We start from the raw sequence: 24,672 nt of genomic DNA on the forward strand, positions 1-24,672 counted from the left end.
AGCAATATATATTTTTCTAATAATTCGATTGGACAGTCTCGACTTTACATTTATTTTAGTAATAAACTTACTCATTAAATGCAATTATTAAAAAAAATATCAATACTAACAATATATTGCAATATTGTGAAACTTAACACTTAATCGATATTTACAATACTGAACATAGCTTATTCAAAATTCATTAAGAGTGACCCAACTGGAGAACTTATGTAAACTACTTGAGGACACGGGATGTCAGAAGATTATTTGATAGTTTGTGTATTCGTAGAATGAACTCCAGGAGAAAATTAACTCGATGTTGTTTCACAATTACAGTACAAAGAAATTTGTCAATGTAGGAGACAATACGAGTATCCTGAATGAAGGATATTCAATGTTATATGTTGCTGGTTTATCAGAAAGACATAATTCCAGCATCAACGCTTTTTAAGACAACGTACTTCCAGAACCAGAGGAGTCACCAGAAATCTGCTAAGAAATGAATTATTAGATGTTCGAAATGATGATTTATCGTCTCGAACGGTTAGAAGACGTTTACATGACGCATGATCAAGTAACAGAAAACCAGCCAAAAAACCTTTGTTTACTAGAAAATTTTTGGAATACTAAGTACATCAAAATTTGACCATCGATGATTGGAGACGGGTTCTGTTCTCCGATGAAACTAGAGTTAGCCTCAAACCTTCACATGAAGGTGCATTTTGGTGGTGGTTCTAAAATATTGTGTGGCGGTATTTACTTCGATGCTCGTACGGAATTGGTTAGGTTTTCCCAATATTACTTACACAACACTACGCTCCGTTTGTTGGACCTTATTTTTGATCCAGGCAGGACAACGCTCGTCCTGGCTATATAAGGACATACAAGTTATTGGTAACTTACATGATGTCAATATCCCTTCATTAGAGTGGCCACTTAATGGTCCCGATATAAATCCTATAGAACTCCTATGAGACTATCTCAAAAAGAGAATTCGATGTCAAAATTTCCGTTTCTAATCATAACCAGCTCTAGATACGACGCAACAACAATTTCACAACTTAATCGTAATAAGGCGATTGTAAGAAGAGAATCAACAATGTTTTAACCTTGGACTTTTAAAAATGGTATGTTTTGAGTCGTGTGTATTCGTCGCTTGGAATCTTCATTAAATTGGTAATAGTTCGCAGTGAGGATCGATCCTGATTATATAATATGGTTATTAAACCTCCACCGGCTTCCATCTGTTTTGATTTCGGAAACAGATCTTCCTCTTATTCAAATCTTCATGACGATGTTTCATTGCTAATGGTAAATTCTACTTCAAATTAGAGTCTATCTTCGATTTATTGTTAGCATGTTCCGTACTTTCTCAATCATTACTGAAGTGTTTAAGTTCATCTTTCTTTTATTGTTGAAACGTTGTAACCAGTCGTAAATACATTTGTCTTTATACCCTGATCAAAAGTACAAATCACTAACATTTATTTCGAGGTAAAAAGTTTCCATCAACTATAAAGAGTTTACACCAAACTAGTGAAAGTTTGAGAGTTCTGTACTGTATCTCGGGAATCATAGCTCGCAGTGCAAAAATTTGAAACTTTTACTGCCTTTCCAGGTTTTACCTTGATAGTCACGAGGTTTTCTACTAGGTAGCGATCCTTGACATGTCTTTGTATCTTCATAACCAATCCCATGTCGTAGCACATGTTGCCGAACTTTTCACAAAAGTTTTTAGACAAAAACAAGAACGAGATAATTGCTGTTCAATTAATAACCTTCTGAAGATATTACACAAAAAAAAACAAGATACCTCACCTATCAAAATAGTCTTCATACATACTGTAGTTTACATGAAATGGGATCATTCAGTACCAAAGTCGGTATTTGTAGAAAAATAGCATCTAAAAATGAGTTTCTGGTGGTTCATCAAAATGTTTACAAGTGAACGGATTCAGAAACCACGAACAAAACGATTTGTCATGTTTATGTTTGCATTTACCCCGTCTATTATGGATAATTCTACTTTGATCTGAATCTATACTAGAGCTTTCCGAGTCGCGGACTATACTGTCGTATCCACTTTCAGCTCTTCTGGATATAGCGGCTGGACTATGTTTGGATGTTCTGGGCGTGGAGTCGTGTCCGCTGTCATACTCCTCAAGTTTTTGACCTCCATCTCCTTGATTTCGACTTAGTTTGATAGCGGCTATTCCAGTTTCTAGATTCAAGATTGCACGATTCAATCTCTCTACTGTTAAAAAAAAAAGGATAAGATGAAATTCGGAAAATTATGACAAAAAAAAACAGAAGAGACCTAAAATCAAGACGATTAGGAAACATAAAGATTATAATTTGAGTAATTTCCTGAGAATAAATTTTTGTTTTACCTGAAGGAAGACTGTTAGGTGGAGGTGAAGATTGAGACGTGATAAAATCAGTAGCAATACTACAGGACGTCCCATTTTCGGGTAATCTAGAGGATATTTCTTCTCTCAAATTAGGATTTGAAGCTCCGTCTGGATGGCGCAAATTGGACAGATTATCATGATGATTGTGGTTGTACCTAAAATATGATTTATATAATAATCATAATCTGTATTTTTTTAATTGATATCTACACGAATTTGAACTTTTTTCTCAATCAATATAGAGCTTGTTGCACTCGGAAAATTGGAATTTGAAACCAAAAAGCCGCTACATAGTTTTTTACAAACATTTAGACATTATGGAGGAATTTTGTTATCAAAAGATACAGTCAAGACAAAAATTTATTGATGTCCTGGATAGCCAAGGATACAGATATATAGGGTGTCCCACGACGAGTTAAAACTATATGTATATGGCAAAATACTTATAACATCTCTAAAACTTTACAGAAAACATTTAATATCTGCATAACGATAAGGTTTAGGTTTAGGAAAGTGAACATGCCTCATTTCTTATCCCTGAAAGCATTAAAATAAAAAAACCGGGTGGTTCTGTTTATAAAAATAAAGAAATTTGATATTTATTAAGTTGAAATTTGAACACTTTTTATACACACCCTGTATAGAATGCAAACTTCATCAACATAGATTCAAATTCGTCTGACCTTGCTAAAAACAACAGAATAGGAACCATTTTCATATCTTTAAGGGTATCCTCATAAAAAAATAATTTATAAGGGGCTGCAACGGTCAAATTTTTTACAAAAATATTAATAACTCAAAAAGTATCTATTTTTCGAAAAAAGTTTTTAGACAAAATTTTACTGAAATTTCACGTAGATTTCAAAATTGTAGTAATATATAGGGTGTTCTGTTCAAAATAACAAAGTTACAGTCGACTTCGGGAAGAACCCGATTTTATTATAAATATTTTGCCATATACAGATAGTTTTAACTCGTCGTAAGATACCCTGTAAAGTGGAAGAAGTTTTCAATACAAAACAAATCCATTTAGGATGTGAATTGACTGAATTCAGAGAACTACTATCAGCAAGAGATAAGTATGAAAACTCTTCAACTGAAAAATCAATTTTAGACCACATATCTGAATCAAATCTCCGATCTTATAGATTTTAGGAAGGTAAATAACACATATAACGTTCACAAAGTACCAACTTCCAAAATTTCACGATATTTCGATAGTCATAAAAAAGTGACAACCATTTAAGTGAAGCTACTTTTGTTATTTTGGATTCAAAATTGGATTGCTCCTTGATGAAAAAAAAATACTGTACAAGCTCAGAAATGATTTTAAAAGTAGTATCCGGACTCTGCTTCATCGAAAAGAACCATTTGTTATTGGTTTGCTGAATTTGAACGTGGTCTTACAGACACCGATGATGGTGAACGTTCTGGTCTTCCAATTGAGGTGGTTACTCCAGAAAACATAAAAATAGTCCACAATATGGTTAGATATAATCGTAAATTGGAATTGCGTCAGATAGCTCATCCACTTTATAGTCCAGATCTGACTCTCAGTGACTACTGGCTATTCGCAAAAATGCTCTCCAGTAAAAAATTAAACTTAAATTAAGGATCAATTGCTGAAATTTTGAAGCAAATGTCAAATCCTTCCAAAAGCACGGCATCAAGAAATTAGAGAAGTGTTGGATTGCTCTTTAGGAAGAAGTAAATCTATTTTTGGCAAAAAATGTATCTGGATCAGTCAATTTATTTGTAAATTCCACTGTGAACAGAAATAGAACGTTATGTTTGAAATATTCGGCAAGCAACTTGAAAAGCGATTGAATACAAATCAATAAGGTATAATTACTGGAGATATACCACGGATCATATAACAGAGATTAGGAAATGAAGCAGAAAATGGCAGTAAGCCAGATCACCAGCTGAGAAAACATAACATATTGATAATAATTTGATAACTGAGTGAATTAACTTTTGATAACGGATTATTCAGTTTGGATATCAATCAAACGATCAAAAAGACCTATTTTGGATAATAAACCGATCAGAAAACAAGAAGTTGTGCACGACAAAATATGCAAAGAGAAAAAACTTTCCGCGCCAACGAATGTGTCATGTACCACGATACGAGGATTCATATGGAAGACCATCTCCTTATCCCAATCAAAGATTCAATCCTTGTTTTACCTACAATGCTTTTGGGTAGACCTAGTAGCCCAGTGCCGGTCTCAGATCTTCCAGAAAACTGATAACTAGCTCAAAGTACAAATAGAAACCCTTAGAAATCGACTGATTCAACGATGACAACCTAAGCAAGGAAAAGGATAATACAATGAATAAATGGAAAAGCAAACACTTAATGACAATAGCCACCTGGAATGTTACATTGGACATAAGATACTGAAGTTGTTGGACTTATTTCTTCAAAAGAATTTTCTTAGAAAACTAGAATATACATAAATTATACAGCACCCCTGGATTGGACCTCTATATTGAGAAATCCTGAAGCAAATCTGTACGCGAAGAGACAGTACAAGATGTTATGGTGATACCTGAACCTGGTTAACCTGCTAAGGAAATTACCTCACTTTTTCCTACCCGTTATCTCGAATTTTACGAAAAAATAGATCCTCAAATACTAGAATATATAAAAGAAAAGATCAATTAATTCATATCCCGCATCCACCAAATAATAGAACAAGTTCAAAACATCATGATGTAATCGGAAAGTTTTCAAAGGAAAATCCGCTCTGCCACTTTATCAAACGAGACTAAGACTTCATATGATCTCATATCTCATATCAGACATTTTGAAATACGCTCTCAACTAACAAAAATTGATATAGGAATATTGTACTCACTGTATACCAGCGATCTATAGAAGCTTGAATATATACAATCGCAACGTTTACAGATAATTCCACTAATTTAGCCGTTGAAAAAACCACTGAAAATCTAATATATATGGTGTATCAAGTTGAACAGAAACAGAAATAGAAGAAACCAAAATATCCAAGATAAAATAAGCAGCGCTCAAAGTGATCAAGACTTCGCTGGAGAGTCCACGTTGAAGACCTTGGTATAGGTCTTCGCGTTAACCAGGTTCAGGTATCATCATAACATCTTGTACTGTCTCTCCGCGTACAGATTTGTCTTGATTCTGCTCAGGATTTTATGTATACAGAGATCCAATCCAGGAGTTCCGTTTAAATTTTTAATTATTTTAAATTTAAATTTTTTCTAAGAAAATTCTTTTGAAGAAATAATTTCAGTATCTTATATCCTTTTTCTTGCTTAGGTTGTCATCGTTGAATCAGTCGATTTCTAAGGGTTTCTATCGGTACTTTGAGCTAGTTATCTCTTTTTTGGGAGATAGCCTGCTAAAGTAGCCTCCCATCTTTCCTTTTTTCCCCAATAGCGGCAATGGGCTACTTGGTCTACCCAAAAGCATTGTAGGTAAAACAAGGATTGAATCTTTGATTGGAACAAGGAGATGGAAGTCTTTCATATGAATCCTCGTTTATTATTCAAAATAGGTCTTTTTCATCGTTTGATTCATTTCTAAATTGAATAATCCGTTATTAAAAGTTAATTAACTCAGTTATCAAATTATTATTAATATGTTATGTTTTCTGGTTTACAGCCATTTCCTTCTTTAGTCCCTTATCTCTGTTATAAGGTCTGTTATAAGGTATCTCTTAAGTAATTATACCTTAATGATTTGTATTCAATCGCTTTCCAAGCTACTTGCCGAATATTTGAAACAAGACGCTCTATTTCCTTTCGCAGTGGAATTACAGATAAATTGCCTGATCCAGACGCATTTTTGGCAAAAATCGATTTACTTCTCCCTCAAAAGCAATAGAATCATTCCAAAGCTTCTCTAATTTCTTGATGCAGTGCTTGTGGAAGGTTTCATTTGCCTCCGAAATGGCTAGGATTGTAGGAACAAACTCTAAATTGTTTATAAGCAACAAACTTACGTCTCTCTACGTCTCTACAAATATCTGTATATTGAAACCCGTCTGGACATATGGTATAAGGCTTTGGAGATGAGCCAATAGAAATAATGTGATACAGCTTCACCAAAAAAAAATATTACGAAAGCTGTTGATCATATTAACCGGAACATCAACGGATACTTCAACTTGGGAAAATTATTTTTTGAATAGAATGCTAATCGTGCTATTTGGAAGATCCACAATCAGACAAATATACTTACTTTTGGAATCCTCCTCCAGAATCCAATTGACTCTTCTCGTAAATATTCTGAGTACTACTAAAAAACGATCCATCCATGTGCCAATTCTGAGACGCTGTTTGTCCGCACATATTTATTTTGCAGTTTTCGCAAAATTTTTGCTGCACGTAAACAGGTTCGCTGTATATGCTTCCATCGTCATTCCTTTCCTTTTCACTACCAAATAACATATCTGCAAGTGTCAAAGATTCACATCTAGTAAGAAACTTGTCATTTGTACTACATCTGGAAGAATCTAGATGACCTACTCTCGCTTTTGAAAGTTCGTTGCTATAAAGTTCATGAAGACGTGTTAGTTGATTCAATTTATTTGAAGGATCTTCAATGGTGTATGAAATCGGATTATCAACATCCTCATAGTCATTGAAATATCCGTTCGTATCTAAATGATACCTAGGTAATATCCGTTCAAGATCACTCAAAGCCGACATGGAATCCGTTAAATTTGATATTGCAGTTAAATTTTCTTGGCTAAGAATCCTAAGAGGGTGATCAAAGGGACTCTCCTGATCATCTTCCGGCAATGGATTTTCCATATACCCCATACACAATGCAATATCTTCTTCGGTTACTTGAAGACAACTATCTTGAGTCGGTACTGGTTCCAACGGTTCCTCCACTTCAATTATTTCTAATATTTCTTCTTGACCGTTCGCTTCTTCATAAGCAAGCTTCTGATAACTATTATATTCTGCATTGGATATCATTCTATCTTTCAGAATTTGATCTAGACTTTCGAGGGATACTTCTCGACTGCTTAAGGGTTGTATGAGTGGAAGAGCTGGAGGTAATTTCGGTTCATCTTCATCTTCACCATCTTCTTCAATAGCAGGGGGTATACTAGGACTTTTTGGGATTTCTTGGGTATCGATTTGCTTCAAATTATCTGGTCTAATTGATTTCATGTCCTGTGGAAAAAACATATGGTTATATATCATCTATAAATATATACCATGATAAAAAGAGTTTTAACTTATTGAAGATGTTTACAGAGAAAATCTGCATCACCACCTCAGTATAAAAGTAGACAAACTCTTATGCGAACTTAATGACCTTGGCCTGCCTTTTAGAATACAGTTTGTGACATAATATAAAGGTGACTCAATTACCATCCCTAGAAACGAAAAAATCTCAAATCCATCAAGCCCATCGGAGGAAAAACAGAGAAGATAGCTGGGATTTACACTAGATAGCAAAATCCTCTTGACAAAATGAGAAGAAGATAACTATAAAGACACGAAAGTTCAGATGTTGTTCAGATATTTCTCAAAGACTTGTATCTCACAGATCTTGCTGTGGATGTATATGAGATCCATAATCACGTATGGGGCAGTGGTTTGGAGTACAGTACTCCATGAAAATAACGAAGGAACAAAAACTGGTTTGCATGTGTGCAATGAGGGCAATGAGATGATGGTAAAGTAACCGGTTTTCACAGGTTTTTGTCTAGTTATTAATAAGAAATGAAGGATTGTTCATAGCTTAAAAAAACTGTCTACATCATTGAGACTTGTAGAAATAAGAGAATGCAAAATCTACAAATAATTATTACCTCATCTACTCCATTAGTGTGTTCACTAGATTTGAACTGCGTTAATTCTTTCACGGATTCCTTCAATTTTACGTGTGACGCCCTCGGAATAACATGTCTTGATTTTTGTATTTGTATCGTTTGATGTTCCACCCACTTTCTTATCATGTTTTTCTTGTGACTGTCCATATATCCATATGATGAGCTGCCATCTTCTTTCATGGGACCATCTATCCAAGTTTCACATTTACGTATGTGACATTTTTCTTTCATAAGATGAAAAGCTTCGACCACCTAAGATAATCAACAATTTTTTAAATTCAATGTTATTCAGTTCTATCAACTAGTGCTAATGCTCTTCAAAAAGTATTACCTCATTGTCAAAATGTATTTGGTTAGAAATTTGATTAATTTTCTATGAATAAGTTAGTATGAATGAAATAAGGCGTTGCAAATTATTCGAAACGTGTTTTGCTATTCGTAATATTGCACTTTAGCGCAATTTCAACCACGATCATCAAATTGTTGTTTGTTTCATACTAAGCTCTTCAATAGCTCAGTGCCAATACTTATTTAACTTTGATAAACAGGATCCTATAATGATTAGACAAGATTTTTGAGAAACTTGACCAGAAACGAAAGTTCCAATTTTTTTAATGTATCTGTTTTATTGATGTCAATATCAAAGGGGAGAAAGTGGTTAAAGAGTGATCTGAATTATAAATATGCTCAATTGATTGGTATTGATATCAATGGATGATATTTTGAAAAACAAAGAAGCCATATCCAATTGTAAATATTAGTTTTTATTGGGCTCTCGATACATAAGTAGCATTTACCTTTGATTTGGATACTCGGGGTCCGTCTATCCATTGTTCATCACTACACTCATTTTTGGAATACTTAGGCAAATCCGTTCTAACTTTCGCAGCATCTTTTCGACTTGGCGAAAATTTCGTGGAACAGTTATGACTTGGAGAACTTTTATAATTCGAATTATTTCTTGAAATGTTTCTCGATTGGATAACTTTGTCTTCAGATTTAATCAACTTTGAAGACTGAGGCTTCTCTTCGGCTATAGAACCTGAAAATAATATCTAAAGAGCTAGCTAATCTTGATAATGATGATAGTTCACCTCTTAAAGCTTTACTCATCGAGCATCGATTGTCACCTGAGTTGAGGCTTGGTATGTATACGGGCGGATGTTCTCCATCTGTTGCATCGTCGGCTCTACCAACGTATATAACAGTATCAGCGGATAAATCACTACTTGATGGATCCGGTTCACTACTAGTACCTGCTGTTTTGGAACCATCTTCACCAGAGCTACCTAAAATCATTTTGTCAATAAATCATTATGATATAAATAATTGGAAACGACATACATCAAGATTTAAATTCAACATGAAACGATTTAGAGTTTCATAAGAATTTTTAAAAATGAGAAAAAACCATTGTATTTTCTCTTCCAAAATATATTCAAGCTCATTTTTAACAAATCCTGAAACTGCACTTTCTCTCGACATTGATACGATTTTAAGAAATTGTCCTATTAAATTTCACTCAACTTTTTGTTTAGCTTGCCGCTGAGGCATTCGAGGAAATGTAATGTTTTGTTTCTGTCTTTGAATCGTAAATAACGATATCCCACTGGTTTATAGCCATATTTCCTCAATCCAATGGACTTAATCGACTAAATAACAGGCTGCAGATAAAGAAAATGGAATGATTCAGCTTATAGTCGCTTTTTTACTTCTCTGTTAATACAGTGACCTCAGAGCAATCGCGGAATATGAGGTAAAAAGTAATCTATGAGAAGAAAACTCAGTAATTAAATTTAAACCTTCATTCGATATAGTTATTTTAGAGAAAAACAAGAAGAACAATTTAAGTGATTTAAACTCAGTGTCCAATCAATTCCAGCATTGATTTTTTGTTAATGCTACGACCATATTATATTAACCATTTTCACAAGAACAAATTTTTTGTTCTAGTTTTTTCTTAAAAAAAATTAAAAACAAAAGCTTCATAGAATAGTAGTTTTCTTATTGGATCATATAACTGGAGGTAGAACGATGTTTTTCTCATCTAAAACATGTCACATTGAATGATCAACTTCTTTGGCTTTTCATCAATATCATTCTCAAAAATAATTTCACATGAACATAACAATTATAGAAGACTTATAGAAATATCAACAAATATTTTAAATACTTTAGAGTGAGTTTGAGTCGCACAAAATTTGATCGAGACGTCTTACTTTAGAATCTGCTTCTCAATTTTTAAAACGAACGCTACTAACAGACACATAGAAGTGAACAGGGTACAATAGAAGTTTTATTTCACGCTCAGAAGCGCAGCAAACAAATTTAGTATCAACAATTATTTATCAGACATTTTACTTTGCTATAATCACCGCTTTTAAGAAAGAATTTTAGCCTGAAACAACATTTACTACGAAAATTCACTAGAGACCAGTTCCAGGTCCCTTAACAGGTTTTATCTAAATTTCTTAGTTTGAAACTCTTTCGACATTATTAGAAACCTATGCTTTGAGGGTAGTGGGTTCCGTGTTTCCCATTTGCTCAAAGACCTCGTGGGGAAGAGGAGGATTTGTCATGGTCCTTGCTCTTTCAGGATCCTTGAAATTTCGTCGCGTTTCTCGCGACACCAGATTAAAGCCCAGATACCATTCATCCATCGGTATGATTGTTTGCACCTTTCCAAATGGGAGAATGGTGACCACTGGGCCTCCTCAATAACGTCAAGTTTCAACGGTGGAATTTAGTTACATTCAATTAAATACTATGTCATGTAAACATTCAACCCATATTTGAAAAAATATTTGTGAGATTATTTACTTAAACTTACCTCCTGATCCATTTCCAGTAGCAGTAGAAACAAACTTGATCCTTTTTCGCCTCATCCTGTGTATCCTGGAAGCCAACTGTACCGTTGTGAGTGTATCCAAGTAGTTACTAGCTAAAGGTGATACGTGAGCTATCATTGTAGCATGACAAGTTACAGAACCAAGACATTCTTTTAACAAACGTGTTAATTTGTGCTCTTTGTACGGAAGATGTTTTTGACCATTGAATATAGCAAGAATAATATTACCAACTCCTGATAACGGGATTCCGCCACTAGATTTTCCACGGTCTGAGTTACCTAAGTCTATGAGATGTAAACGGCTTCTACCTCCTGCAACTATGAAACATACGATTCGTATCAACAGACAATTATAAGAATAACTGAGACATGATAATATTTCAATTCATATAAGAATATACAGCGTGAATAGTTATTACTATCAGTATCACATCCCTTTGGTATGCTGTGAATTGCTACAATGAAATTTATGCGAAATCTGTCCAATGTTATACAACATATGTTAACTGCTATGTAGTTTCGGGTAACTGATAGCTTTTCGTTACTACCAAGCTTTATTGGATCCAGATCAGCCATCTTGGGTGAAATCGTGCCTATTTTTTCTCAATAATGGACTGTGACTGTGAATCAAATACAATTAACTCTTTGTTTACTATTTATAAGTGATGTTTAATAGAACTCATCTGCGAAGATAGCGTTACTCTGCCCATTACGCCATTTCTGATGCTGCAATGCTTGAGCTTAGGTATGAATTGTACTCTTCTTAAAAGTTTACTGGATGTAAAATCAACATTATCGTTTTTTTATCGCAAATATTTATGACGAAACACTTCTAGGATTGAAAAATCTGCTTCTCAAGTTTCTGGTGGTATTACAAGAATTTTTTCGAGTTGTAAGCCCGATTATCAATAACGGTTGTTATTCTGGGTCTTCCAGTTTGTTTACCAACTGTTTCTATTTTCTGGAATAAATGAAGAATTCTCAAATTGATACATTCAGTAGATTCGCAATATTCGCCCTCTCCGGATAATACAATAGCCTGAAATGACTATATTATTCTCAATTTTTTTCTCAGCATCATCAAAACTACATCTGACATATTCTTTTCTATTTTTTCAAATTATCATATCAAAGATATTTACTGAAAATTTAGCAACAAAAATAGAGAAAATAATTGTATCGAAGTTACATTTTGTTTTTGACTTCATGGTACTGAGAATAGGAATTTATATTTGATATTTTGTGAGCTTGATAACAAAATATGATTTTATCGTTTAGTAGCTCAAAACTATCTCCCTGGATTTCTAGTTTTGGTTCAATTATTTTTGTGGATTATGTATTAATAAATTTATATCAATATTCTTTAAAATACAATAGGTATTTAGTCGTGTTCTCAAAAACGGATATTTATTTTCATAAATTATAAATGGCGCAGTCATTAGGATACAAGTGAGTCTTTTAAAAAGAAAAAAGTTGGCAGCCCTGCTTGCAATATTCAGTGCTGCCATCTTAGAAGTGCCATTTTTTGTCTGTGTCACGTTAAATGTTTCGAGCAAATCGAGAAATTTTTCACTGATTTTGTTATGCATAAAATCTACCCAATTGAATGTGATCACAACGCTTCTGATTCTAAACACTTACTCATATGATGCGATATTTAAGGGCATCAACTCCCAATGAATTATTTGATGCAATACGCTAAAATATTCACTTGTGTGGATTAAGGATAGACTGAATTGTTGCTCTAATTATTAACTCACCTCCTCCTTTTCCAGCGACGCTGTATTGATAGACATGTAGAGTAAATAAAAAATGTGAGTCTCTGGAATCTTCTCTGTGACAAGATCTACAATCAATCGCAGCATCTAAATAATGAGCTGCTCTTTCTGCACTTGGTACACGTAATTCGCAGTGGGGTGGTTGGTTACCAAATAGATGATCATCTCTAAGATACATTCCCGGTGATTGTTCAGAATCTGAAATCAAGAAATTGTAGTGAGAAGTTGACTAATATTGATAAGAAAATATATAAAGCGAGTTTTATGTATGGAACGCCTCGATTATCTCGAGAACGGCTTGTACGATTTTTACATTTTCACATCATTAGATCTGCAAACTCTTCACGTCTATTAGAATCGTCATCTGATAACTCTTGAATCAACGTTACTTTGTGTGGATGAAACTTAGTTGGCGGCCCTGCTTGTAATAATCAGTGCTGCCATCTTAGAAGTGCTGTTTTTCCCTGCGTCACGTTAAAAGTTTCAAGCGGTAAATTAAGTTCAATCTTGGAACAGTATGTTGCTATTTCACACGCGAGCCATAGGTATGGATGGATTTATTTGTTCTATACTAACTTAAGATATAAAAACTCTGTTATTGATAAAGATAAAACGAATTTATAGAAGGTGTCTCATTTATAATATATGATTACAATGTTCACATAAAAGTCTCAATGCTCAAAGTGTAGCTTTTCGTATTCTATGGTTTTGATCCAATGTTTAGGAAGAACTTGGTAAAATTATTCTTCGAGCTTAAGTCAAAAAAGTTGTCGTACTGCAATTTGGATTCAAATTTGTCCTGCTCAAAAATTTCCCAATGGATCTCAATAAAAAGAGACTTCACGTTGCAATGTCTGGGATAAATATTGGATGTAGTAGGTAGCAAATTCTTCGATATTATTCTAACTTTTGTCTTTTTGTGAAATAACTCGCTTCCGTTTAACTAGACCTGAATGTTTCTACCTTAAAATCTAATAGATTCCCGGAATGTATATTTTAGAAACTGATCATATTACAGCTTAAGGGAATGAAAATTATAACAAAAGTGACCTCGAGAAACACGTGGAAATTATTTTTAAAATTTTTGATCCACTACTGAAAAGAATATTTCACACTCTAATATAAAAAATACATAAGTTTTTAATATTCACCCATTCAAGTGGCACTTTATATAAAACAAAAAAATTCTTCAGCGAATTGTACGCATTTTTCATTTACAAGTTTTAGTCTATCTCTCCAAATAACAGGTAAGGGGAAGTGATAACCTTGTTATGGAAAAAACTTTGTAAGTTCGGTTCTTCTACGAACTTTTCAAGCGAAAAAGCTTTCGTTCAGCAATATCTTCTTGCCAATTCTCCGTTGATACATGAATATTTCTAGTATCAACCGAGGATCTGGACCTACCAACACCTCCCTCATCACCAAGTTATATCCGTCGTTCTTCAAGTTCATTAGATCAGCACAAATTGTTTCCGTGAACTACTTTTATCACCAAATGCCCATTTTGATCGTTAAATACTTTGTTGTTCACTTGATCAATTCTCTAAATCTAGTTTCTTGGTGGTGAAAATATAAAAAAACAATTTTCGATTTTAATAGAGAGTTTTTAAACGGCTATAAGATTGTTGTGTTCAGCCGATCAATAACTAGATTCATAATGTGAGTGTTGCAATTTTATATCAACTACAAGCTGTTACAAATTCTGTTATAGCCGATTCTTCCATAGTAATCTCGCGAGAAAGTAATATTAAGTGAAAAACCCGGTATACAATCAGATTATAAATATCAAGTATTCATAAAGATGCTCGTAAATAAAGAACGTTTTAAGCTCCTTAAAACTCCATGAAATTCATCCCTTTATTCAGTATACTCGAAAAAAAGGTCGTAAAAATGTTATAAGAAAGCTCTTCGGAAGTTTTCGATAACAATAAACCACATCTGCTACACGATGACAGGCTGTTGGCAATATGAAAGACACCTTGTTTCCTTGCTGAAACTTCTCTGGGACATTGTTGTCGCTAATAACATCAACACCCTCGTCTACATCTGATACTTGTGTGTAATTTCAATTTTAAACATAAACATGACTGAGGATTCGGGATGTTCGAGGTGGTATATTCGGTGTCAGTGATGTTATGAATAGTTGAATATATTTGTTTCGAAAACAGTGATAGGTATAGAACAAATACTTTACCGAGTCTCTATGAAAATAGTCGATTTGAAAATGCACAGAAAAAAGTGAAAATCAGAATTTTTATTAGATTTCAGTATCACCATATCGATAAATCTCAAATCCAATACAGATCAAAATGCAAATATGACCACCCTAAGGGATTCGATGATTAGCCCATACCCATACCCCCATAGCTCGTTTCGATAACTAGGTTATCGTCTTCAGAGACACTACATTGTGGGTGCAGTATTTTCAGTGTGAATATCACTAGCGGTTATGTCTTACCTCAGTGCTTATCAAATCCACATTTCTTCAATCTAAAAAGTGATGTACTATCAATATTAAATGTATATTCTTCTCATTTCCAACATGCATGACTACATTTATGGTTTACTACCTTCCCTGTACTCCGGAAGTCGAAGTCCAGCATTCTCACCATAGTATATGTGATCTTCTTCCTTCTGGGCTGTTAATTTTTGCATTCTTAACAAGTACTGTCTTATTCTTTCTTATCTACCTTGATTTATCCTGTATTTCACTCTACTGTTTATTATCTGCATTCCCTATTGTATCGTGTGGAATTTTGCATTGAATACTCCTCGATTTCTTCATTTCGTCTATTCACATCATCTGTAGTATCTGTTTCTGCTACGTTTTTAATGGTAGGTCTCACAGTCGTTATGTACTTTAGTTATTTATTAATAAAAAAAAGCACGAAAAACAAATTTTAACTGGCGCAGTCAGTAGGATACGCGTTTGTATTTGAAAAGAAAAACTTATTTACTTTTAATCGCTTTTGGTTCAGATTATAGGCATTGTCTACAATCTATGAACATTTATATACAGTAAATAAATAAGAGATCATCGAAGTAACCATCCAAGCGACGAAACTGTTGAAGAATCTTGACTCTACAGTTGTTTTTGTAACGATTGTCAATGAAAAACGGCAGTTTTTCGTTGTGAGCGGTTGGACCTTCATTTCGTCTATTCAAATCTTCAGTAGTATCTGTTTCTGCTACGTTTTTAATGATAGGTCTTACAGTCGTTTCATACTTCTTCATTTACACTTGGTATCAAGTACTTTAATTATTCATTAATGAAAAAAAGGCACGAAAAACAATTAAAGTAACTCAAAAGTTACTAAGATGTAGAAGCTGACTGCAACCACATATTGAAGATGACGAAACTAAAGAAATAAACGACAATAAGAACACAAAGTCTCATGAAATATTAAGTAGATAGCTTGAATAACGAACTTATAGTTGAACAATTTCAAAATGGTTAGGATAGGTGGTTTGATAAAGATTGTGGAGAAGCATTGAGAAAAAGAAACAGGTCAAGAGAGGAATATACAGATCAAAGGAAAAACGCAGATATAAGTGAAAAAAAATTTGAAATTGATAGAAGAAAATTATATGAACAGAGATATAAGAAATTTGTATCAAGATACAAAAAAGGATCAGTCATGGTTGAGCAGAGATAATATCGAAGTGAAAACGGTTGTCTAATAGAAAGCAGTAAAGGAAAACTGAATAGGTAGAGGTAATACTTTGATGAACTGCTATGTGATGAAATAGAGGAAAACGGAGCCACAGAAAGAGAGAGACTTACAGAAGTCACAGAAGAAAAAAGCAGTAGAGAGTTTCCAAATCATTATTTTCCAACTATATCTTTGGGGCATTCTGAAATTCGAGAAGTTTCCATTGTTTGTTTCCATAGCTTGTTATTTTCTCTTTTCTTTTCATTGAATGAGGAGTTGAAGAACTGACCGAACTATTTACATTGTTCAACACCAATCATCTCGATAGTTATTACGTTAAAATTTCAATTTGGTTTACAAAATAAAGAGGAGTTTGTAGTTTGAACTTTTCATATTCTAATAATCGTTATACTTTTCTCAAAAATTTGGAGGACATTGAAAAAATAAGGAAGAAATTCAATAAAAAATAACTTTAAAGATCGCTTTTATATTTCAGCTCAAAATTGATTCACTTTATTATAGAATACAAAAAATGGAATTTTTATGTGAAATATATTTAATAAAAACAAAAAGATCAGACTTTCATATGAGTAGAGACATGAACTTATTTGCAGAATGTCAAATTTTTCCTATAAATAACTAGTCAACATATGGTATACGAAGTGTACGTACAACGACGTTTATCATGGAAAAGATTAAATATAAACAAAGGTAGAATGATGAATGAGGTATCAAGGTGTAAGTGAAACACAATCCGTCATAGTCTCGGTACAAGGGGTGAAAAGCATGGATACGAATCTACACGGCCTTAATGTACAACACAACTGAAAATACTTTACACGATTATTGATTGAAATATGGGGTCGGATCGAAATTTCCAATCATTCATTTCCATTTATTATAATCAATGTCTTTTCATCTAATTTTCATGAATAAACGTGTTGTAATTTCGTTATATTGTATCTAGAAAAATCATAACTAAGAGATTGAACAATTTATAATCCATTGAGATAACGATGCACCAACTCGGAAGAGGGATATTTCAGGTAAACGAAAAGGTAGCCCGAGTACTTAATAAAACTCGTGACCGATTCGATAAGAGTATTAACTGAAACTCAGTATCTAATCCACTTTGTGAAATTGAGAAATCTAAAATTAAAATCTAATTTTTCTAAATCCTTTAAATTGCATTTGAACATGAGGTAAGTACAATATATGATAAAGAAATGAGTAAGATTTAAACCTTTAAGTTGATCTATCAGATTATAACTGGGACATCAACCACAGAGCAGTGGAGGTGGTCGTTGATTTATCAATGAAGGATATCAAAAACGCATTCAACTGCACACCATGAGAATCACGTAATAACGAAAAAATAGCAAAATAATGAACTACATTACAGATAGAACAATTATGATAGATATTGAGGGACAAATGGGACAAATATGACATGTAGTGTTCTGCAGGACTTGGTTCTTGAACCAACCTTCTGGAACATACTTTATGACGACCTGCTGAGACTCAACAGTCCAAAAGACGTTACTTTAAATGGTTATGTGGACGATATAGCCGTAGAAGATATATAGAAGACTTACAAATAGAAACTGACACTCCATGACAAACATAAAAGAATGTCTACACAAGAAATGAATCGAATTAGCTGTAGAAAAAAACAGAGATAGTGATAAATAGTGTTGGGAAGTAGCGCTTCAATATCACTGTATGCGCTGCAATTGAAATGAGAGGGAAGCATGTCGAGGTCTCCAAAGGGATAATATAGGAGAAGGAGGAAATCCTAATTATCAGTGAACAGTCATTGATAGACCTACTAATGGACAAGAAAAAGAAGATGGGAAATACCAGATATAAAAATATGGACGATAAGGAATCATAGAAACTTTATCCGATTACTCACGGATCATGGCAACTGGAGATTCTTTACGTGAAAAATTGGGTAAACAAATGATGATTAATGCAGTCACTGTAGAGGAGTAGATACTGTACAACATACTCTCCAAATTGGAAAGAAGAGAGACGGGATTGTCGCCGAACTATCAATACCAGAACCACAACTAGAACTATCATATCATAGATGATTAAAGATCCGGATAAAAGGGGAGCAACAGGCAAAATAATAGAAGTGAATTGAAAGTTCATTGCTCATTCAGCTTTATCTCGTGATGTGAGTGTCAGGCTTCGAGGATAAAAGCCCTCATACCTTTCGACATATGGCTGCTAACTATCCATAGAGAAATCACAGTCAAGAAGAAACCATCCCAACAACCACGGTCCAAAAATTGTCGAGGAAGTGAGATCTGCGTTTATTTTTCATTTTGAAAACATATTGTATTGGAACGAAGATTTGAAAAGAAGGAGGAAAATATAGATAAATGGATATGAGTCATTGAAATTAACTAAAACTAAAATAGAAGTCATAAACGCTCAAATGGATCCAGGCGAAGAAATCAACAACAGAATTGGAATGGCCCGAAAGGCATTTATCAAGTATTTCTCAATGTTCCTCCACGTCAGAATAGGATTCATGGAATGTTATGTGTGGTCAGTACCGCTGGAAACTTTGACCTTGAAAGCTCAAATGATTAAAAAACTTAAGGCATTTGAGATGTGGCTTTATAGACGCATCCTGGAGATACCATGGACTGACAGAATCACCAACGACGAAGTACTTAGACTCATTGGTCACAAAAGAGAGCTGTACAATTATTAAGATACGAAAAACATCTTACGCAACGACAAATACCAACTGCTACAGAGCATAATGGGACAGAGACGCATTTAAAAACGTGGTCGCTGACGTTCAATTAGAATACGGCATGAGATGAAGGAGAAGAAGAGAATTGAAGCTAGTTGTTATGGATAGGTTCAATCCTCATCGTCCAAAATCTCTTTTGCTTCCAATTCGTTCAGCAATGTAATGAAATCTTTCTTTGTCAAGTTTGTATCTGTTTGTGAGTCTTGGTATTTCTTTTGTCTTAATCTTTCTGTTAGCTTAGCTCTTGCTGTTATGGGGCATTTTGTTAATTATATTTTCATGCCTCTTCCTTTTTCCTTTCATTGTTATCTTTTCTCTGTTAATGTTGTTGGATAATTATTTTATAACATTTGTTGAATCAACGTTTAAAATTATGTGTTTGTGCTAACATCTCCAATTTATTGATGTCTAATTTAGTATTCTGTATTCGTAGTATTATGTCTTTGTCTTATGTAGATACCGATGGTTTTAGAAACGTCTTTATCGCTTGCATCTGTATAAATCTATACGTCTGGTGTGATGGATTGGTATAATTGTTTAGGTGGTGGGTTGTGGTTGTTCTTTGGTTATAACGCGTGAGTTATATTTTATCTTGTGTGTCTAGGGGTCATTAATACGTCGAGCGCAGATATGAGTGCCGTTCTGTAGGCCTTTGTGATAGCTAACAGGAAGGGTATCCCCACAGCAGCTAACTGCTTGACTATTATAGTGTCAGTAGTTTATCTTCTCTATATCTCCGCTCTATACAGCAGCGTTGGTTTCACCGCTTTTCCATAGATGTATCTGCCAGCTATGATAAAAAGCAATTGTGGAACAAGAGATTATTGGTGCGCTTACCATTCGCATAACCTGCTAAAAGATCTTTGAGCTGATTCGTCGGACCACATATCTCCACTGCTGATACTCTAACTGAAAATCTAGCACCGGTCTTCTGTCTTTGTTCGTTAATTCCTTTGAAGAGCCAAGATATTGCACAAGGTATGATTCCAGGTGTATTGGCGTTCTCCGGACTTCCTATCATAGTATAAGACTTTCCTGCAACAAAATTCAATAGTTATCCAGAGAATGGGATCGTCTATATTAAATTACAAGCGAAAATGAAATTACTGATAGGTATATGTTAATTGAATGAATTGAAAAAAAGTAGTTTTCTTATAATTTTTATGAAAGATTAAATGTTCAGTACGTTTATGACAAACAATGACTATCCATCATATTCCTGGAATTGTCTTTTCCAGTCGACGATCGAAATGAAATTACTGGATTCACCTGTCCATTTAGTAGGAATATATTTACTGCTGTTGTTTATGCACCATCTTCTGTTGACTAGTTTTTGATGTAACGTCTACCATCCAAGTTGATCCGGGTACTCCAGTTGATAATCTTCAAACTATCGAGCATACAATCGGCTACACCAGGACCTAGCAGACTACAAAAAACAATGTTTTTAAAATTTTCTACCACCAACTCTAATTCAAAAACTGATTTGGAATGTACATACCAACATAGTAGAGATTCAAATCCAATAAATTTCATATTATCTCATCGTGAATAATTTGGGAACTTTGGATCAAAGAACTATTTTAAAATAATGGAAAATCGATAAAATCTCATTATTCTCGCGGTCAATTTGAACTCTACCAAGGATCATGGGATATTACATAAAAAACAACATATATTGAAATATGATATGGCTACTGAAAGAAGTGAAATCGATCCTCAAGTTGCTTGAAAATATTTATAACTGTTAACTCTAAGGATATGAACCTCATAAAAAAGGTAAAATTATCGATATTTTTCGGTTCACTCTATTAAGTAGTTTTCTGGGAAATCTCATCTCTACAATCTCCAGATCAACTTTGCAGCTCTTACTATTGAATTCTTTCAACAAGTAAACCAAAAAAAAAATATATCGTTATTTATGACAGTAGAGACAATAATATTTTGTAACACCTGTAGCAATAATTATCGTTTTTTTTGTGTTTCTTAACACAAACTTACCTGAATGATAGGTTGTTAATTGTTTAATTAAATCAGTTTAACCCACCGATTTCGAGGGCTTAATTCAATTATAGTTTGAGGACGTTTAAACTTGGTTTAACACACTGTGCAATTGAAAAAAATAGAATTAAGTCTTGAGGTGCAGGTGGCAATGCTTAGGGTTGTAGCTTATAATATTCAAAAAATAAATATGTCGATTTAGATATTAGTTTTTTTACATGACATGTTCAATTTATATCAATTTTCGTTCTCATCCAATCATTTCTAGTAGCAATATTCTGTATATAAGACAGTTATGTAAGTTGTCCTCGACTTCTTGATGTGATTATAGTGGAAAAACTTCATTTGAGTTCAGTGAATTGCCTCTTTCTCCAACGCACAACCACTTCCATTAAACTTTTATAGTCTTGGAATAATGTCAAGAACAATAGACCAGGAAATGATAATCGAAAAACATAGCTCTAACCCTATCGGGCATCGAATAAATCAAATTCTGGACATATTTCACCGGCAATTCTTCTCGAAGTACAATTTGGAGCTGATTTGAATCACTAGAAAGAAGATGACGATGTCTAACACGCCTCTCTAAACTATCCCACAAATACTCTATCGGATTCATATCGAGATATCGTGCAGGCCAATCCAGAACTGTAATTTCCACTTGCTCCAAGTAACAAATATGTTAACGAGCATTATCCTGCATTAAACTAAACTGCTCACCAATTACATGAAGCAAATGGAATGACAGTCTCTAAGAGGACTTTCTCGATGTACCTCCGAGCAGTAAGAGCCTCATTAACATAATAAGTTAGATACGGTCGTGGAAATTAATACCACTCCAAACCATAACTGATCTCGTTTCAAAAGGCCCTGATTCACGAATGGTACATTGAGCAAATTGCTCCCCTGGTCGTCTCCATACTCTGTCTCGATAGTTTGAGTGCTATAGACCAAATCGAGACTCATCCGTGAATCAAACAGTTCAGAGTCTCAGTCTCCGAGCCACTTCAAATCTTCACATTTCACAGCTTAAACAATCGATTGTCTACTACCGTTTTTGCCCTCAGTCGCCCACTAAAGGTCCTCCTATCGTAGCAACCAGTCTTCCGGAGATGGAGATGGAGATGGAGTGCATCGTGAATTGTAGACCCCACTACCCCAAGAGTTTCGGCAATGTACAGCCTTCTCTGGCCAAAGCATAAGCTCGGGCTGTGTCAAAATTTGAAAAACCCATTATTCTGGACCAAAATGGAAAATAGCTTGTCCATTAATCACAGAAAAGGCTTGGTTAATAACTTAAAGTTGTTTAAATGTGCGAAAAACTATTTACAGTTTACAGGTAAATAAATTTCAAGACAAATAAATCAAATCTGAGTTTTATTTGAATTTTTATTGATCCTGAAGGATTAGTTCATTGGACTTAAGCCCTACATTCTCTGTAATAACTAGAATACTTACAAAAACGAACAAATTGCTGAAAATTAGCTTTTCATAAGAAATTGTTTTTTGTTTTAATTGTATCAAAAATATATAGAAATTTGGGCGCTTTCGTGACAAAAATATATTGCATTTTTCACTATCAAATTGATATATCTAAAGTTTTGCAAGCATGGAAAATTTGCAATTTGATAGAAGTATCGGAATAGAACGGCAATGCATACCAAACTCTGTATCGGATTCAGCCGTTTTTCAGAGGCCGATAAGCTTTCTAAATCCCTTTTCAGAATAAATACAGCTCCCATAAAGAGGGTATATCTCCTTTGGTGAGATTAACTCTATTTTCAAGACTTTATTCTGTAGTTTAGAAGACTCAAGGCAATGGTGTCTTTAAACTCTTATTATGTGCTGAAATCAGGATATTGAGCGGTTAGTTTCAACTTAAATGAGTGGAATGAAATGGGGTTGTAATTCTGAAAAGGATTTGTTCAATACAAATAAATGAATCAATTAATTTCAACAAAACTAGTCTCACTAGGAACAATTATTTCTAGATGAAATATATTGTATATATTTATACTGTTTTTCTACATAAAAAATATATTGAGGTGAACTATAGAGTTTTATCTATGGATTTTTTGTTCGCGAGGATCTTGTGGTGATATCTACATTGTTGTCATATCTTTCCTTTCTCTGAACAATGAACACAAAGAACTTTATTATTTCACATGAATTTTGTTATAAGATTTTGGTTAGGATATAAATTATTATTGTAAAAATATATCACAATCAATGTACGTTTTCAGTTCATTATAAATCAAGTACTTTTGATTAATTAGCGTATATCTCCAGTTCTGAATCTTTTTATTGTATTTTCTTTTCTCATATCATCTTGTAGGTTGTTATATAATATAGTCTCTAAGGCCGGGTTTCTTCACTTCCCAATAAAGTCTCTACGAACTATTATTTACTCAATTCACCCAAAAATTAGGTGTCTTTAGCTTGTAATAAAGTAAACCCCCGATTAAATCAAGTTATTTGTCAAATAAGTTATTAGGCAGTCAATTAAAGAGCTTAGTAGAAACTTAACCTTTAATATACATAAAAAATGGTTTGTTTGTTTATTGTACCAATATTTGATTAGTTCATTTTTGGAAATATTCGTCATACAAATAATTAAAAATCAATATGCTTTTCAAGAATTAGAAGATTGGTTTGATGAAAAATTGAATCCTTCACTTTGGATTTACACACTCAGACTCAACATCTCTTTTGTACCATTAGCAAATTTCGCGTCATTCCAGAACACTTGAAATTTTCGATTTGTGGCGAGGTTTTCAGTGAAAGTGGCTGTAAAGAATCAGGGAAGCAGAATTCAGAGCGTCTACTTGATAAATCTTAAGATGCGTTTACATCTGATATTTTTTCATGATATTTGTCTGATTTTTTTGGATGGTGAACGTTTTGGTCTTCCAATTGAAGAGGTTATTCCAAGAAATATTAAGATAGTCCCTCAATTGGTTACATCTAATCGTTATTTGGAATGAGATAGCTCAGAGTTTAGTATGTTTACAATTTTGTATGAACGTTTGACCATTTTTTTCAAAGTAAATGTCTCGTTTACTCACAGTTGTTAAAAACAACAACGAGTTGATGATTCAGAGCAGCGTTTGGTCATGTTTACATGTGATAAATCATATTTTTTGCATCGATATGTAACAATGGATGAATCATTTCATTCCGGAATCAAAACGATCATCATCAGTGTGAACTGTAGCTGGCGAACCACGTTCTAAGCGTCCAGAGACACAACAATCAGCTTTAGTATTTTGGGATGCGCATGGAATATTGTTTATCGACTATCTCCAAAAGGAAGAAATAATCAATAACGAATAAGACATAGAGTTTTGGATCGTTTAAATGCACGGTTTCACCAAGACAATGCACCGATT

At 33.8% G+C, this 24,672-nt stretch overlaps 1 protein-coding gene across 1 annotated transcript in view; it reads right to left on the reverse strand.

Moving 5' to 3' along the window:
• Positions 1-993: 993 nt before the first annotated feature.
• LOC130903783 (kinesin-like protein CG14535) overlaps positions 994-24,672 on the reverse strand; it is a 256,050-nt gene continuing 232,371 nt past the window's right edge. Inside the window, exons 5-13 of the mRNA XM_057816111.1 lie at positions 20,120-20,317; positions 12,839-13,054; positions 11,061-11,396; positions 9,325-9,519; positions 9,028-9,272; positions 8,210-8,482; positions 6,619-7,565; positions 2,373-2,548; positions 994-2,203 (exon numbers count right to left, since the gene is read on the reverse strand). Of these exons, the coding sequence (XP_057672094.1) occupies positions 1,887-2,203; positions 2,373-2,548; positions 6,619-7,565; positions 8,210-8,482; positions 9,028-9,272; positions 9,325-9,519; positions 11,061-11,396; positions 12,839-13,054; positions 20,120-20,317 (2,903 nt within the window). The 3' untranslated portion in view covers positions 994-1,886. The remainder of the gene's footprint in view (positions 2,204-2,372; positions 2,549-6,618; positions 7,566-8,209; positions 8,483-9,027; positions 9,273-9,324; positions 9,520-11,060; positions 11,397-12,838; positions 13,055-20,119; positions 20,318-24,672) is intronic.

Source organism: Diorhabda carinulata, chromosome 2, assembly GCF_026250575.1.
Source record: "Diorhabda carinulata isolate Delta chromosome 2, icDioCari1.1, whole genome shotgun sequence".
Classification (NCBI taxonomy): Eukaryota; Metazoa; Arthropoda; class Insecta; order Coleoptera; family Chrysomelidae; genus Diorhabda; species Diorhabda carinulata.